Source organism: Nothoprocta perdicaria, unplaced genomic scaffold, assembly GCF_003342845.1.
Source record: "Nothoprocta perdicaria isolate Ctin4 unplaced genomic scaffold, notPer1 scaffold_176, whole genome shotgun sequence".
Classification (NCBI taxonomy): Eukaryota; Metazoa; Chordata; class Aves; order Tinamiformes; family Tinamidae; genus Nothoprocta; species Nothoprocta perdicaria.
The window spans coordinates 310,971-327,359 of record NW_020454938.1 but is presented as its reverse complement, the minus strand read 5'-3'; the positions used below and the strand labels follow the sequence as shown (position 1 = coordinate 327,359).

Sequence of the window (16,389 nt, the reverse complement as noted above, 5' to 3'; positions counted from 1 at the left end):
AGGCATTGATAAATGGTAGAACCCATTCAGCTGGTGAGCACACACACACRCACACACAAGAAGTCGTGTGGCCATGACGGAGGTAGAGAAGATCACGTAGTAATATGTGAAACATGAATGCCCAAATCCAGAAAACAAGCTTCTCTTCTCGGAAAGGATTCTGATAGTATCAAGTCCAGGTCCATTCCCTTCCCTCCAGGAACTTACACAGCTGGAAACATGCCCTTGCAGTCCTTCCAACTCAGCAAGCTTGGAGGCAGCCTTCTCTCCCTAACCTTCCAAAGCTCCTTATTAGACTGGAATTTCTCAAGTAAAATTAGAACAAGCCACATTACTTACCACAGTGTGATTAACGGAAATTAGCTGCACTTGGAATCACTGGGGCTTGGAAGTTAGGCTGTGTGTATAATGGGAAATTCAGTGCTAGTGAGGGSTTCCAGATTCACAACTTTGGAAACCCACTTCCCTGCAAATCATAATATTATCAAAATTGAGACAAGTTTATCCCATACATCATCCTTCAGCAATGCCATCACTCATGGCCTGCTGCAGGAATCAGAGTCCTTAGTCCACATTTTCAAAGGAAAAGAAGAAGGTGCTGGTTTCTTAAGGCACAAAGTGGTCCTCACTGGACTATGGATCCAGTACCACCAATGGGTGTCACACAGAGATCACTGGAAGGTTAAACAATGTCACTTTTTTTGGTTCCCATCACACTGGATTCAAACCACTGCCTATAGATGACAGAATCTCTCAGTCCAAATCAGTGTACTCACATATTATTTAAGACATTTTAATCACAGTCTCTAACTTGCCTGAGCACGTTAAGAAATTTGATTGTAGGAATCTTTGATTGGTGAATTCTACCTTTCCGGTGTAAACATGATTAGTTATGAGTCACAAACCTACTAGTTTTCAGTGCTATTTCATAACCCTACATTAAAATATGAGAACATTAATATTTCCTTATCTAGCAGCTATGTTCCTCTAGTGGCCAGGTTCCTGTTTCTGTTTGTGAAATATTATTCTGTCTTCTTCCAATTCCACTCCATTGGAGAGTGTGTCATAGTACCCAACTCATCTGCAAAGATACAGAGCAGAATTCACTTACTCGGAGGGCAAACCTCCTCTTGAGATTACTGTGAGATATCTTCATTTTTAAAGTGCTATATGGGAATAAAACCTGACAGAGAATCAAAGTTATTGGCTCATTGCACACTACGTGGCCCCTTTTATGTCACTGTTTCAGCTTCAGGTGTGGGCTTGCTAGCGTGAGGATCCCCACCAGAGAGGAGATGAGGCCACAGAAACCAACCACTCCTGAATTGGTCTTGTAGATTCCTAGTGTATCCAAGGGACCAGAGAGATCACACAGATTCTTCACCATATCTAGCAGCAAAGGAGGATGTCTTTTCAATATCTGAACCAGCAGGAGCAGAAAAGATGACAAGCTGTCAGATTTCAAGCAGCTGAGTTCCTGATCTTCTTTGTCCCAGGAAGGATTTTGTTTCATCGTTTTTTTCAACACCGCTTCCTCCAACCTCCAGTAGATCTCATACCAGTCTCTGGCGAGATTCATCAGCAGGGAAAAGTAGTAACACTTGGTAGCCCAGTTGTGCCACTTCTGCTTATCGATGTCAGGCTGGAGACCAACACTCTTCAGCCACAAGACCCCGTCACAGACAAAGTACAGGGCCCGGGTCACGTTGGAAGTGGTAAGGCAGAAGCGAGGAACCACATCTGGCAGCCGCACGGTCCTCCTGGCTGCCACCATGGCGTGCACCATGTTGCCCAGTCTGAACACTGCAAGAAACCCCAGAGAGGTTAGAATGAGCTGCCCTTCTRCACACACACAGACACAGCCCTAGGCAGGAGAGCTCTGCGTGTCACTGCCCACATACGCTTTCCAAAAACTCATCAGTCTTTGGGAATTCATACATTTAAGTGTCTTCTTTTTGGGAAAACTGTGAGCCCACAGGGTGAGGAACTAGTTTTTGTAAGGCATGGGATGCAAATATCTCAGGAATGTCCTGCAGCAGCTCAGGACCTATAGACAACTCTCAATAGCAGGTCCTGCAACCTTTGTCACCCGCTTCCTAACATGACCAACTGCCCCAAACAAGGCAGTGCCAGCAAGAGAGTGACACGAACAAATATTTCTAGGCTTCTCTGGAGGCTGGTGATTCATTCACTTGCAGATCATTGAGTCTTTCCTCAGCCATGAATTTTTCAGAGGCACATACAGTTCTCTGCAAGCAAGAACAGCATAATTCATATCTATTTACATATGCATACACATTTACATATACATAGACATAGATTTAGATGTTGTATACTATACAACAAGACTGATTTCATTCTCTGTGCTGTTTAGATTTCACTCCACGAATATTAATACAGCACTAGATGAATTCTGTCTCATAAGCTGMTGCACTGTAACAGTGACAGATATGGCAGTATCACATTTAGCGTAATTACAAGTGGCCTGAATTTAGACCTGAGGTCTGTTAGAGATTTCTTTATTATGAGCAAGAAAATTACAGGCATGGTGATAGCCTCTGTCCTAGAAACTATCATACTCCAGAGGTAATTAGAATAATAAAGCAAATGTAACATAACATATTAAATTAGAATATATGCCTTATAGACTAGAATTGTGTTAGAAGTGATTAATTGATAAGGCGGTGTAAGATTAACCCGAGAGCATGCAGTATAGCTGTAGCAACAACATAATAACTGATGCAGTTGTGATGGAGTTAAATGGTGCGTATGGACAGATCAGGAAAAAGTACAACAGGCTACATAATTTGGTAGAGTGTAAGTGTTGAAGAAAATGAGTATGTGAAGTAGGCTACAAAAACCCATATTGAAGGAGGGTCCCTCCGAGGTGCTTTTCTTGGGCTGACAGCCCTTGGCATTGACTGTCTCATGGCATTAGCCAGAAGGTCTCGCACGCCAGCCTTGTATCGCAACCCCCTGCTCTGAATCACTGAATCCTTAAGGCTGGAAGGGACCTGGAGATGATCTAGCCCAAGCCCCTGCACACGCAGGGACACCTGGAGCCCGTGGCACAGGCYGCGGCCAGGCGGGCTGGGAAGATCTCCAGAGCAGGAGGCTCCACAGCCTCTCCGGGCAGCCTGTTCCAGGCTCTGGCACCCTCGCTCTCAAGAAGCTTTTCCTTCAGCTCCTGCAGAACTTCTGGCGCTCCAGTTTGTGGCCATTTCCTCCGTGCTTTATCGGGGCGACACCTTCGATTGCTGACTCCTAACTCGCCTCCCCGGTTCTTCCAGCGGGATTTCACGTTGCCTCATCGGGCAGGAGGCTCGAGGGGCCAGACAAGCCCCGACATCCCCACCTATTCCTAAAGCCAGCCCGGAGCAGAGCCTGCTGGCGACTCGGGCGGCACGTGAGGAGCTCCAGGTGAGCTGAACCCCCAAACGGGGGTTCAGGGGCTGCCCAGACAGCAGGAGGGGGTGCGGACGGGCTGTCCCCACACGGGTACTTACTCTTACGGCCGGAGCTCATGCCGGACTCCAGCTGCCTGAGCTTCGCCACCAGCTTCCCCGCGTCAGCCTTGCGCTCCAGCACGTAGCCGAGCAACATGCACGAGTACTGCGTGGCTCTGCGGGCGAAAAGAGGGAAAAAGTGGAAAAAAAGGAGGAAAGCGGCTCGCAATGAAGCCACGGGGAGCGGCGGGAGCGAGCGGGGGGCCGGGGCGGCCGGGCACGGAGCGGGGGGCGGCTGCGGAGCCCCGGCCGCCGCACGGGGGGACCCGTCCCGTCCCGTTCCCCCCCCGGGGGTCCCGGGGGCGGCAGGGAGGACCCCGCGCTCACCGGAAGAGCTGGTCGCGGCCCTGGCTGCGGTTGGTGAAGTCCACGAAGGCCTCCATGGCGGCGGCGGCCCGCGGCTGCAGCGCGGCGGGTTCGGCGGCCGCGGCGGCGGCTCCTCCCCGGGGACGGCGCCGGCTCCGGCTCCGGCTCCCGCCGCCTCCCCGCCCCGGGAGCCGCGGCACCGCGCGCCGCCGGAACCCTCCGCCGCGGCGCTCGTTTCCCGGCGGGCGGCGCAGCGCGGCGCTCCGCCCCGCCGTTGCCAAGGCGACCGGTAACGCGCGGTGGGGCAGGTGAGGGGCGAGCAGCGCGGTGTCCCCTTTAAAACCTTCCCCCGCGGGGCGCCCGCGTTTGGGCCCGCCACGAGGCTCCGTCCCAAGAGGTCCGGTTAGTCTGGGAATTTGCTGGGAATTTTCAGCTCCGGAGGAGCCCGCGCCTCGTGCGGCAGCGCCCAATAGGGCCTGAGCTCCCAGTGGCCGTGGTCATGGGCACGCTGCAAACACTGGARTTAAGAAATCAATGATGTGCCCAGCGGCTTGAATATTCAGCCCAAGCTGCAGTGAATTTACCTGTTTGCAAAGTTATTAGTATTTTTATTGCAATTTATTTCAGGCTGAATAAGTATTTAATGAAGGGCAAGCCCACGCTTGCAAATATTTTGTCCTAGGTTGGAATACAAACTGACACCTAAACTTTCACCTTTTCACCCGGGTGTTTAGCCCAGGGGTGTTGGCACTGCAGTATTCCCGGTGCCGGGTGAAAACACGAGCAACAGAAGCAGTGGAGCAGGTAGAAAAGGGCTCCATAAAACAGACCTGCTCCGACTGCCCGCCCGGGCCCCCTGCTCCCCTGCCAGAAATCATTAACCTCCATTAATCACCCTTTCTTTTTGGTTCCCTTTACCTCATGAGCGTAGATATTGCCAGGTTCTTCTGTCTTCTGCACCTGCTGGGATCACTGCATCTCTGGTGTGCCCAGGGAAGGCAGAAAGATGCCCGTGTACATCCGGAAGCATCCCCTGGAGATTCCTCCCCCATCGGAAAGGGACTGGATAAAGGAGGAGGAGGAAGGTTTCTTCCCGCAGGATCCCGATCGAGCGCTTGCCGCGTTGCCGCAGCCGGCCAGGATGATCAGCAAACTGGTGATGCTGGTTTTTGAGAATGCTATGGAGATCGTCGAAAGAAGAGAGGCGCTCCAAGAAGCACAAAAAGGCAAAGTCCAGGCCACAAAATGCTCTCCCACAGCCGAATTCCAGGTAAAGAGCGCCTTGCAGCACTAATTCCCTAGCAGCTTTTCTTGACAATAACCATTCAGCTGGTTTTTACATCCTTCCCTTCATCACTTCCCTCAGAATCCACCAGCGTCTCACCTGATTCCTTTCAAAAGGCAGCAGCTTCTGAGCTTGCTTGACAGGTTCTGCTTCCCACCCAGCTATCACACCTCTCTGAGAAGAGCGTGGCAGATGTTAAACAGCACCAGATTCACCTTCTGCTTCYCTGCCTGGCTCCACCCTGCTTTGCTGGGGAGAAGGCAATTAACCAGTAGCATGTAAATGGACACGCTCAGATGTGTGATCCAATGATATCTGGCAGCAGAAAGGGGGGTACATGGTTTTGGGGGTGCATGAGGACCTTCTCCCTCTGTCTGCAGAGGTAACTAGAGGCAGAGCGTGTCTGCTGGCATCCTGCATTTGCCTAAAAATGGGAGAAACTCAGCATCACCTTGCCCCTTGTGGGCCTTACAGCCCCTCCTGTGGATCAGAAAGGGAGGGATGGGAGCCAACTTTCTCATTCCTGACACAGACCCATCTCTGTGATGGGACATGAGGCACATTCACCCTCTTCCACTGTCCCCTCTGCTCTTTTAATGAAAGTTTATGCAATTTTTTTCCATTGTAGAGTAAATCATTGCTTATTGCTGGTGAAGGTTGAGATGTGTGATTGACATATTTCCCCCTGGGGAGCTGGTGGGGTGCACTCATCTTCTCCTTTTCTTGGTAGGTGACAGGAAGAGCCAGCTGCCTTGCAGCCTCTGGAAAATACATCTTTGTTGGACTGTCCATGGGTCTGGCTGTCTTCCAGGTGTCTGACTGTAAGCAAATCTGTGCTTGGGATACAGCCAAGACAGAGATTTGTGTCATCCGTGCCTCGGCCTTAGGGGATGAGCACCATGTCCTGCTTGCTGTGGATGAGCTGGGTTAGTTGGCCTTGGATTTCCTTGAGCTGCGCGCTGGGGCAGCTACTTTACAGAAAAGCACTAAATRAGCAGGAGGGATGTGAGCCTGACTGACAGGTTTCTTAGAAAGCTCTGTGAAGAAGGAGGTTAGATAATAGGTGGCAGGGTGACTGTGGCCCTAGGGCCTTGGGATTAGTGAAGGGTGTGGGCTTGGTGTCCTTCCCTGCGGAGCAGCAGGGGTGGGAGCAGAGCTGAAATGTGCTGCAGTAAATGTTGGTAGTACCGTGGACCACGCAGAAAGTGTTGGTACCCAAAGGTTCCCGCCTGTTCGTTCTTTCAGCATCTGTAATTGCAYCTCTCTACTACAAATCCGGTTAGTGTAATACATCTGAAAGCTGTCATTTTTTTTTGGTGGAAATACTTTTCAATTTGGTGGATCCATCTACATGTATGGCCAACTGCTTGCGAGTGTTGACATAAAGAAGGCAGTGGAAGTTCAGKGCTGGAAGCAAGGGGACATTCTTCCTTGAGCCCACAAAACTATGTAACCCTCTTCACTCTCCCACATGTATTGTCACAGCCATCTCCCAAGATCTTGGCTGCCATCTAGTCACTCTCCTTCTACTACTACTTATGTCTGTATTTCTCCTCCAGGGTTTGTTTGGCTCTTCTGCTTTCACAAGGACAGCTTCCTATTCATTAAAAACTTAAATGAGGTGGTAAGTAGTGAGTTAATTCCATAGACTCTGGGCAAAAACTGCTAAGTAATCAACTGTGATGAGTACTAATTACTCTTCAGAAATACTCTGAGGTGGACAGCAGCAGCTCCCCAGGAGAGCACGGGACGGGAYGTGTGACAATGTCATCTGTCCCTGTGTTGTTACCAAAGTCCTCACTGAAGGCAGGCATCCTGGAGTTGCATGCCAGCAAAGGCACCTCCTGGAGATCCCTGGTACCATCATTTGTGACCCAGTAGAGTGAGTCTTCCTTTACTAAAGGAGGTGATTTACGGAGCTGATGTGTTCCTAAGAACACAAAGTGCAAATGAAAAAGTGTAAAGTATAAATCATAAAGCATAAATCTCTTTCCCAATCTCCAAGGCCTTGTCTGGTGTTAAATTCTTGTGGTGTCTGCTTTTTCTTTGCACTTCTGTGGGATCAAGCCTGAGCACTAATTGCTTCCCACTGATTTCTCTCCGTTTTGCTGTAGTGCATGTGCTGGAGCCTCCATGCACCTTTGAGGGCAGCCTGAGGTAGGGCCCCTCTGAGCACCTCTGAGAYGCTTGCATAGGGCACAAGTAGCATTGTCACCTCTAGACGGTGCCACCAACCCAGGATCAACTTAAAGCAGAGAGCACTTTCCTTATCTCCATCCTCCTATGCCAGTCCTCTGCACATGGGATAGGTAGTCCTGTTCTCCTGGCAGTCTGCCTTGCCTTCACCCATGTTGAAATGTTGAAAGATGTGGAGTTCTCTGAATCAGTAACCTTGCTCTCATGCCAGCCCTCTGTTCCTTGGCAGGAGGATATCAGCAAGCGAAGTACTTGCATGGAGGTGGTGCTTTCCCAGGGAGGTGATTACGCCGGAGTCCTGCTGCAAGGCAAGTGCAGGAGCGTGGTGTGCTGGATGGCAACTGTTGTGTTCTAGTGGAGGGGTCTAGAAGCATCGATTCTGCAGTCAATGCTTTTAATATGCTGTGTGTGTTCTGGGTACCTAGGGTTTCTAGTGCTCAACCACCTAGTCTTTTCCTCCAGCTCAGAGAGCTGCTGCTGYTCCCTATCCTCTCCAAAAGGCCTGGTGTGGTTCAGCACTGGTCCTAAATCTGGCTCTGGGCAGTGCAGTTCTCAAGGCTTCCAGAAGGCTCAAGGAAAGCAGGTTTCCATCTTGAGGATGTAAAAAACTGCTCGCCTGAAAACCCTTTCCTCCTTATTTCCAGTTGCTCAACACAGTTTCCCAATGCAGGCAGCACAGAAGCTTGGCTGGACATCTACCGATTGCCTAAGGATTCCTGGCTGAAGGAGAGAGAAAACAGYCCAGGAGCTGCAGCAGGGTTGGCTTTCAGAGACAGAAAGTCAAGCCAGGGATCTACGGTACAAAACAGTTTCCTACTCTGCTATTTTCTCTTATTACCCTTTTGCTTACAGGTCTTTCATCAACTCTTGCTCCTGCAGACAGCGACAGCAAGATTCAGGCTGAGCAAGTCTGTTAGCCCAAGGGAATAGCATGTATTTCTGCAGTTTCTACAGCCACCCGTCCCATGTTTCACAAGGGCTTCACATTATTGGGAAACGTWGCCTCTCCCAAGACAGGCTTTCCAAGGAAGTTCCTTTGGTCCCAAGACTTGCGTTCCTGCTGCCCCACCCTGAAACTGCCAGCTCCTTTTGCAGCAGTGTTGCCCCATGTGAGGAGGCCATCTCTRGGGGGATTCCCTGGGGCTTCTGTCTTCCCTCTTATGGTGTGTTCTGGAGGGTGAAAGAGCAGCGTTGAGAATCAGGCCTGTTATCAGCACTCAGGAGTCTGGTCCTGGCAGTCTCTCTGACATGCGTTCATATTTTAGATTTCCAAAAAGAGCCTGTTGGCTTGTAGCTGAATCCACTGGTACAGGATAGGGTTCTTGTCTACCCTCAGTCAGCCTGTTTGAACTAACCCTCTGCCTTCTTCCACTTCGGTGATAGAAAAGTGGGGAGCTGTGTAGAGAGGATTCTGCAAAGCTGGGAACTGGCCTCAGTGAACGTCCTGAGCTGCTGTGGGGAATTTTAAATACTGAGTCAGTGCTTAACCTTCTCCTACATCGCTTTCACCCTGCCAGCTCATTTCTCAACACACAGACACTGTCTGTCTCATACCTCCAGTTAACCCTCTGTAACATCTGCCTCACAGTTCGTCCTTTTTTTTTCAGCAGCATTCCTGGGGATTTAAGAGGGAGCTGCTACTCAGCCCTGTGTCTGTGCCASTCACAGCCCCCTTAAATTGCCCCAAAATAAACACACTCTAAGGCCTTCCCTTTTTGCTGAGCTCCTGTGCTCATATGAGGTGTGCAGCTCCTACCTCTTCCTTYTCAAACTTACTGCCCTGCTTAGCATGACACCTCTCTGGGTTCAATGTGTGGGTGTGGGGAGGAGACACCAGTGCAGGTCCCGGGTAGATTTCTCCACTCCTGACTATCTACAACATTCTGCAACCTTTAGTCCCATCCTCTTTCTTGCACCCCTTCTGCCAAAAGGCTGCAAGGCTACAGCCTTTCTCTGCCCATCCAAGCCAGTGTTGCAACAAGAGACATTCAAGGAGATCAGGGAGATTGAAGCAGAGCACAAGGAAGAGTTCCTTTGTAGTGTTGTTGGCAAAGTATTAAGTGGTGACCTCCCTCAAGCTCCTCTGTATTGGCTAGAGGAATGAGGCTAAAACCGGTATCTTCTAGGCAGTGTTAAGCCAAGCCTTGTGTTGTCTGAAGTTATTGGGACACATTGCCTCTCCCAGTACAGGCTTTTCAAAGATCCCTAGTCCCAGGGCTAGTATTTCTGCTGCTTTCCTTGAAACCACCAGCTGCTTTTCCAGCAGTATTGCACCATCTGAGTATATGGGAGCACCCTACTGCAGGAAATATTAGATTCTCAGGGACTTCTGACAGGTGAAAACTTTCAGCATAGGCCACAACACAGCTGCTGGAAAGCCAGGTCTCAGGCTCACTCTCTCTTGCAGGAATCTCTTCTGTCTATAAGCAAAACTGATGCAAAGCTGGGTCTCCCAGTGTTGCTGCTGAAAGTCAAGCCACCAAAACCTATTACAGGTGAGGGTCTGTTTGTGCATGCTCACCCTGCATCCTTCTGTAGCTGGCAAAGAAATCAGGGCCCTTACATCTATAAAACAGGGTAYTTAGAAAGTTTCAGTAACATGCTTCCTGATCCATTCCTGCCTATCTCTATAGTTACCTATAATGGGAATTATAGGTATCTATAATTATCAGCTAGCACACAGTATACTGCTCCTGTTAGCACAAAACACTGTAGTGTGCCTGGAAATGTATTTCATACAGCCTCAGCTTCATCGCCACCGGAGAAGGAGCAAGCTGTTTGTTTCCTGTTTCCCAGCAGTGTGGCAGCAGTATCAATCCTCTCTGACTCCTGGATTCATAGGAACAAGCTGAAGTTTTAGAGAGGAGGATGGGGAGGGAGTAACCTTATGCTGAGGATGCTGTCATTGAACTTGCCACAAAAAGGCAAGATGAGATAGATCCTCATGTAATTTGGCCTAATCCTTGCCTTCAAATAGCTGGAAAATGGGCTGGTAATACAGAAGGTTCACTGAATGAACCTTAATTAGAAAGAACTGTAACAGTAAGGTGAAATGTGGCCCTTTTCACAAAAATCCTATCCTGAAGTTGGGATTGTAGAAGTGTTTCAGGGATCTCCCGAGTCTCTGTGGTGTCTGCTTTCATTTGTGTTCACAATCCAGGAAGCARCTTTAAAAGCCCTTTGGATGCCTTGATGAAAGTGGATGATGGCAGCGTATTTGGCTTGGGGCACAATCACCTGATCAAGGATTCCCAGTGGGAGCAGCGGGAAGCAATCTTCCGGAACACTTATCAGGAGTACCTGGAGGCTGAGAGTGAGAGCAAGGATGAGATCTCCAGGTGAGTGAGAACTCCAATCAGCATTTTAGTTCATGAGATGTGCATGCAGGACACTTTCCAAGGGTAGGAACAAGCCTCTGATTTAGGTCTCCTTCCTTCATCCCAAGACTCCAGGGCAGGGCCAGAGTCATTCCAGGTTCTGTTGCTGTGTTGTCTAGTTATCAAGGCCTTTCTTTTGCATCTATTTCTCCTTTCCCATTTCAGGCATGCTACCTTGCATTTTCTCCTGCCGAGTCGGATCCTACAGGTGGGACCTGAAATAAAACTACAGCCAGGTAATCCAAATGGATAGAAAGATGTTAACCCATGGAATTCATTGCTGCATGACACTGGGCTTCATTTCCATCCTAATGGCTCTTGCTTGGTTTGACTTAAGTTAACGCTATCCTCAAGGATGAAAGCCTGGATAAAAATGCCAGCCCTCAGATGTAAGTCAGTCACTGGTGTGCAGTCAGACTTAACCCTATAATAAAGAGAGGAGGAAGCACAAAGACAAGGAAGAAGTCACTAACAAGGGAGGAATTGTTCATACTTTGGGCTCTGTGTGAGCAAAGTTCAGATACGTCCTGTCAGAGAAACCTTGAGAGCTGCAATACTGAGGTCTCCTCCCATTATTTCCTAATGGTGTTTTGGAGTTGCTGGATTGCTGCTTGTCCCCTGATCTCCTTTTTTTTTGTCACACTCTCACTATTTTCAGCTGTACCAGCTGGCATCAGTGTGCACTGGGATGGAAGCCACAATCTCTGCTTATATTTGCTTAACCGTCCATTCAAGGAGAAAGTGGGTAAGCAAAAGGAACAAAATTAGGCTGTTTGTCCAGACTTGTGACCAGAGGCTTTCACATTAACCCCTGTGGCAGGGGAAATTCCCAACTGCTCACAAAGGTCTCACCCAACAGCACCCAGCACTGTTAAGCTGCCTTTTTCCTAGCTGTGTGTGTAGGAGGGGAATCTTCCTTTTTTCACAGCAGACTTTTGTGAATTTTCCTTAACTTTTGGATTTGGTCATTCACTGCAACACAGTGCACACAGCCTGGTGGGAGGGAAGGGTACCAGGCCCAGACTAGAGGGCGTTATTACCTCACGTAGATATAGTGCAGAGGATGGAGGCGGTTGTCAATAAGTGCAGCTGTGTAGCTGGAGTCTTGCTTTCCTTATCAGGAGACTCTGGGGGGATATTCAGAGGCTGGTAATTGTCACTTAACCAGACCTCTGTGATTCAAGTAATGGGGGAAGAGACATTCCCTGTATCGTGTGGGCTAGGCTTGTATTCGAGTATTCCACAGTTTTTTGGGCTGGCACTATCCCTAATGAAGCCATCCTGGCAGGAGACCCCAGAGAACACTATTTTCCCAGTCAAGCCTTTTTCTGTCCTGCTGTTTAGATGCTGATCCGAAGCCTGAAGTTGTGTGGCCATGTGCGGCTCCAATCGCATGCTCAGCTGTCAGCTCCTGCTGCAGGTAYCTGGCACTGGCATGTGAAGATGCAGCAATAACTATTTGGGATCAACACCTAGGTGAGCTTGTGTTTTGGTCCTGTCCATTGGGATCACGGAGGATTGCTCCTTCGCTGGGAGTTTGAGGCTTTGAGTGAGTGTGAGAGGGAGATTGCAAATGAGTTTACAAACARATCTTCCAAGTCTTCAGACTTATTTGTTCACAAGAGGCTGGAACAGCTGTTGCCATCATGGCAAAATGATTGTRTTAGCTCCAGCAGAACCATTCCCATCCATGGCATTGCAGGACTTACGAACTGCAGTAGTGAGAACTGACTCTCATCTTTCCCCTGAGAGTGTGGGACAGTTGCTTCTTTCCAGCTGCAGCCTCAGGTCATCTTTGAGATTGAGGCTACCATCAATGCTAGTGTCACTTGGCCCTTGCAGAGATTCTCCTGTCAGAAGAATCTTCCCTTTCCATCAGCACTGTCCTGGCAGTTGTTCCTGAGCAGGTCAGAGACTAAATCAGTCCCCCAGAGGCTCCTGAAAGGAACCCGAGGAGGCATCTTACTGCACTGTAGCCAGAGGTGCAGGCAAAATGAGGGACCTTTCTGGGTCCTGGTCAAGCCTATAAGGATGCYACATCCTCTAGTAAAGCTTTCCTTGGATGAGTTTCTGGGTCTTGTCAAACTTTTGCTGTGTTTTATTTATTGATTTATTATTCTTTTTTCTGCCTCTTCAGGATACCCATTGAGTGTGACTGCCCTTCCAGACGAGCATGYCATCCGCAGTATGCACTTCCTGCGGAGCGCTGCAACTGCCGGTGACCTTACCAGACACCAGGCACCTTACCCTGGCCCAGATCCTGCCCATCCTGTTGTGCAGCTTCTCGTGCTGTGTACGGATGGGTCCCTCTACTTGGTGAAAGCTCCTCGGGCTGGAAAGTCCAGCATCACAGTCCTGGCAGACAGGTGAGGTTGACCCTCCATCCTTCACTCCCGCCAAAGACACAATGTGATACAGTGGCCAGCCTCAGCAAGGAACTCCAGATCTCCATGGGATGGAGAGCTCTCCTGTTCTCTTAGCCCAGAYATCTCTGCCCTGCAGCAACAAATGTGACTGGTCCTAGTTCTGAAATCTAGTGGTGGTGCCAAATAAGGGTGTTCCKGAGAATTCCTTTTTTATTAAGACACAGGCTCATACCACTGGCCTGAATTTCTGCCAGGTACCTGCTAGCTACCCAGGACATCTTTTTTCTCTTCTCTCTTCTAGACAGTTTTGCACAGGGACAAGCCTTGGGGATCTCTGTTTCTGAGGAGGAGCAGGCCCTGTCTCCATAGGGAAGTGGCTTGGTTGAATGTTGTGCTAGACACTGSTATTATCATTATTACAGTGTCTTAGTGACATATCAGATCTGCATGAAGCAGTGCTATTAACTTGAATCTCTTTTACAGGCCTGAGGATCCAAAGCTCGCCATCAGCACCGTGGCTCCTATCCTGGCCTTCCCCAGCACAGTGAGTGTTACTGCCAGCCTCCCTTAAGAGCAAAAGTACAGATGAACTGTGGAGAGAAAAAAAAAAAGTTTCCTGGAATGGGAGGAAAGGGACTAAAACCTTCTTGCAAGAGCTAGCCAGAGCAGAAGGCCAAAATTAGTTCAGCTATAACTTGCCCATCCCAATSCTAACCCCAAAGTGCAGCAATTCAAGTTCCCTACACAGCCTGTTCTTCATCTTCTATGGCCCTACAGTTACAGAGCAGACAAAGCAAACAACATGACAGTCAGGGACATCAAATCCTAGATACTGATCCCTACTCATCTGAGGAAATGCTGTTCACCCTTCTTGTCTCCCTCTCTAAGTGTTATCTTGCTGTTTCAGGCCCTGGTCTTCTCCTGGGATGGCAYAGTGTCCCTGATGGACACTGCCACATCACGTACTATTTGCTACTTCAATATCCCACCTTCCTATGCTGTAGCATCCCCCTGGCAACCAGTGTTCACCATGGATCCTGAAGATCAGTGGCTCATCCTTCAAGGTGGGTAGTCAGATGCAAAGTAGGACTTTCAGTCAGGTGTTAGTGAGAGCAGAGGGGACTGGGCTGTGTTTCTGGCAGGGTTGTAGCAAGGAGACACATCAGTTCATGCAGTGTGACTGGTGAGTTAATCGAGGGGATACAGGAACTGTTCAGGCCTGATTTAGCCATGATGTATTGGTATGTTTCTGCTCACAGCCCTGTTGTAATCTCCAGGGAACTGCTCATCACCCTCAGCTAGGATAGGATGGCTTGAGCCATGGGCTGAGAACTCAACTTGGAGACTTCTCTTTTTACTACTGGTGAACCTGAAACAATTTTGGGTACATGGTTATTGGGTTGAGCACTGCATTGATCCTTGATTTTTTTCCTCATTGGATGACTCCTGATGAAATACTCCACTATTCTTGTCTCTTCTGTTCAGGAGATAAGCAGCAGGCAGGTGTASTGGCACAGAGCACAGCAAGTCACAGCTCCATCTTCATTTTTGACTTCAACTCCTACCTGCTACAGGAGTCTTTTCCAAGGGAACTGGATTTGCCTGATAAACCCTTACAAGACCTGCCATGGATTGAGAGATGTAATATTTTCTTCCGTGATTGGTAAGATTTTCCTGTTGGTGCATCTGGATAGTTGCAAGCTGAGATGTTGCTCAGGTCCATACAAGGTCTCACTGTAGAGCCCTAGGCTCTTCTACGCCCTAACACAGATGTGTGTTTGGGTAAGGCTGGTTTCCTGCCAGCCCCTCATGATACTTGGCTCTTCCTCCTCCCATTTCTGTCTGTCCCAGAATARCTTGCAGCTGCAGGTCAGGATGTGTGGGGCAAATCTATTATTCCAGGAGGGGAGAGCCCGCTAGTTTTCATATGCTTTTGTGCAACCCAGATTGTGCAAGGCCATCAGGGAGTATGATCTTAGATGCTTGTCTTTCTTTTGGGCCCATAGACAGCGGGATCAGGGATCAATTTGCACCTTGTTACTCCTCTGCATTAATGGATTTGCTTGGTTTCTAAGTAGACTTGTGCTGGTGATTTCTCTATTTAAGAAGGCTCCTGGCACCTTCCTGCTGAGCTCGCAGTGCGATCTGTGCCTAGCTGATGCTTTGAGTTCACGCTGTCACTAGATGGCAATGTGACATCTCTTAAGTGACTTTTCCCTAAATTTTCTTTTGTGAACTTGAAGCCAGAATCATGCCAGTGACATTCTGTTCAGTCTTATCCTTAGACTTTAATCCTCTGATTTGAAGTGGTACAGGTAGGTTCAGGCATCACCAAAGCATCATACTACCCACAGAGGGTAGAGGCAGAGTCGGTGGGAGAGACTGTTCTAACCCCTTTTTCTTCTCCTTATTAGGCAGCAGAGCCTGCAGGGACTTGGGGAGCAGATGCCTGAGTATTGGAGCCGACTTCAAGCACGTGCAGCTGCCATGGACAGAAAGAGAGAGAGAGAAAAAGAAAGAAAAAGTGAGGGGACAGTAGAAGCCGTAGCCAGTCTTGCATCTCAGGGGTAGGCTCTTTATTTTAACAGTCCTGCAGACCAGTAGCCCAGGAYTGACATTTGAACACCAGCTCTGTGTACGTCCTGCTGCTTTCCAGCCTGGAGCAACTTGTCATCTGGCAGTCAGTCCCCTGCCTGCTACTCACACCTGCTGCTTTGCAATAGGATCTGTGCCCTGCTTTTCTTAGCTAACCCTCAGCCAGTTCCAGCAGGCATCAGCTCTTCCTCGTCAGAGACAAGCACAGTATACAGGAYAGTTTTGAGGTAGGAGAGGCCTTTTACCAAGGTGGTGGTCCCAAAACTTATGTAGTTTAAGGATTTATAATGGATTTTTGAGTCTTCCCAAAGACCTGAAGCATCAGAACAATATGATGTGTTACAATGTCCCTCCTCAATAAAGTGTTTTGTCTAGTGCACGTCTCCTGTACTTCACAGGACTGGTATTTTACCAGAGTTGGAYGCTCTGACTTTGCCTTTGCATTTCACTAGAGTGCCTCATCTTGTGCTTTGACTCAAACGGACAGGCAGCAGAATTAGCAAGAGACCTGGTCCTTTTAAACCAGCAGTGTGGCTGGCATCATCCAGAGCATAGCAAGATAAAGCAGCAGTGATGCTGCAAGGTGTGTTATGATCCATCCAGCCTGTTCCTCAGTGTAGCTGTTTCTTTTGACTTGAAAGCTTTGGGGCAAGACACTTAGAGATTATAGTCTGGACACAGCAGTCAGTTTTACTGATTAAGATTCGGCTAGAACCAGTGTCAGAGTCAAATATTCATGTCGCCGAGGAGCTGGGCAG

General features: G+C 49.0%; 2 protein-coding genes across 2 annotated transcripts; one reads left to right on the top strand and one right to left on the bottom strand.

Annotated features, from left to right (window-relative positions):
- Nucleotides 1-276: 276 nt before the first annotated feature.
- On the bottom strand, nucleotides 277-3,889 carry PEX11A (peroxisomal biogenesis factor 11 alpha). Its single transcript, XM_026036303.1, has 3 exons — nucleotides 3,834-3,889; nucleotides 3,507-3,622; nucleotides 277-1,803 (listed from the first exon to the last, which is right to left on the bottom strand). Exons 1-3 carry the CDS (start codon nucleotides 3,887-3,889, stop codon nucleotides 1,238-1,240), a joined length of 738 nt encoding a protein of 245 aa, XP_025892088.1. The 3' UTR covers nucleotides 277-1,237.
- An 858-nt stretch (nucleotides 3,890-4,747) lies between these two features.
- On the top strand, nucleotides 4,748-15,807 carry WDR93 (WD repeat domain 93). The gene is made up of 15 exons (XM_026036302.1): nucleotides 4,748-5,082; nucleotides 5,828-6,023; nucleotides 6,657-6,721; nucleotides 7,523-7,601; nucleotides 7,964-8,091; nucleotides 9,701-9,788; nucleotides 10,454-10,631; nucleotides 10,836-10,906; nucleotides 11,329-11,415; nucleotides 12,015-12,146; nucleotides 12,808-13,036; nucleotides 13,520-13,580; nucleotides 13,944-14,100; nucleotides 14,522-14,699; nucleotides 15,451-15,807. Exons 1-15 carry the CDS (start codon nucleotides 4,819-4,821, stop codon nucleotides 15,605-15,607), a joined length of 2,070 nt encoding a protein of 689 aa, XP_025892087.1. The 5' UTR covers nucleotides 4,748-4,818; the 3' UTR covers nucleotides 15,608-15,807.
- Nucleotides 15,808-16,389: the final 582 nt, after the last annotated feature.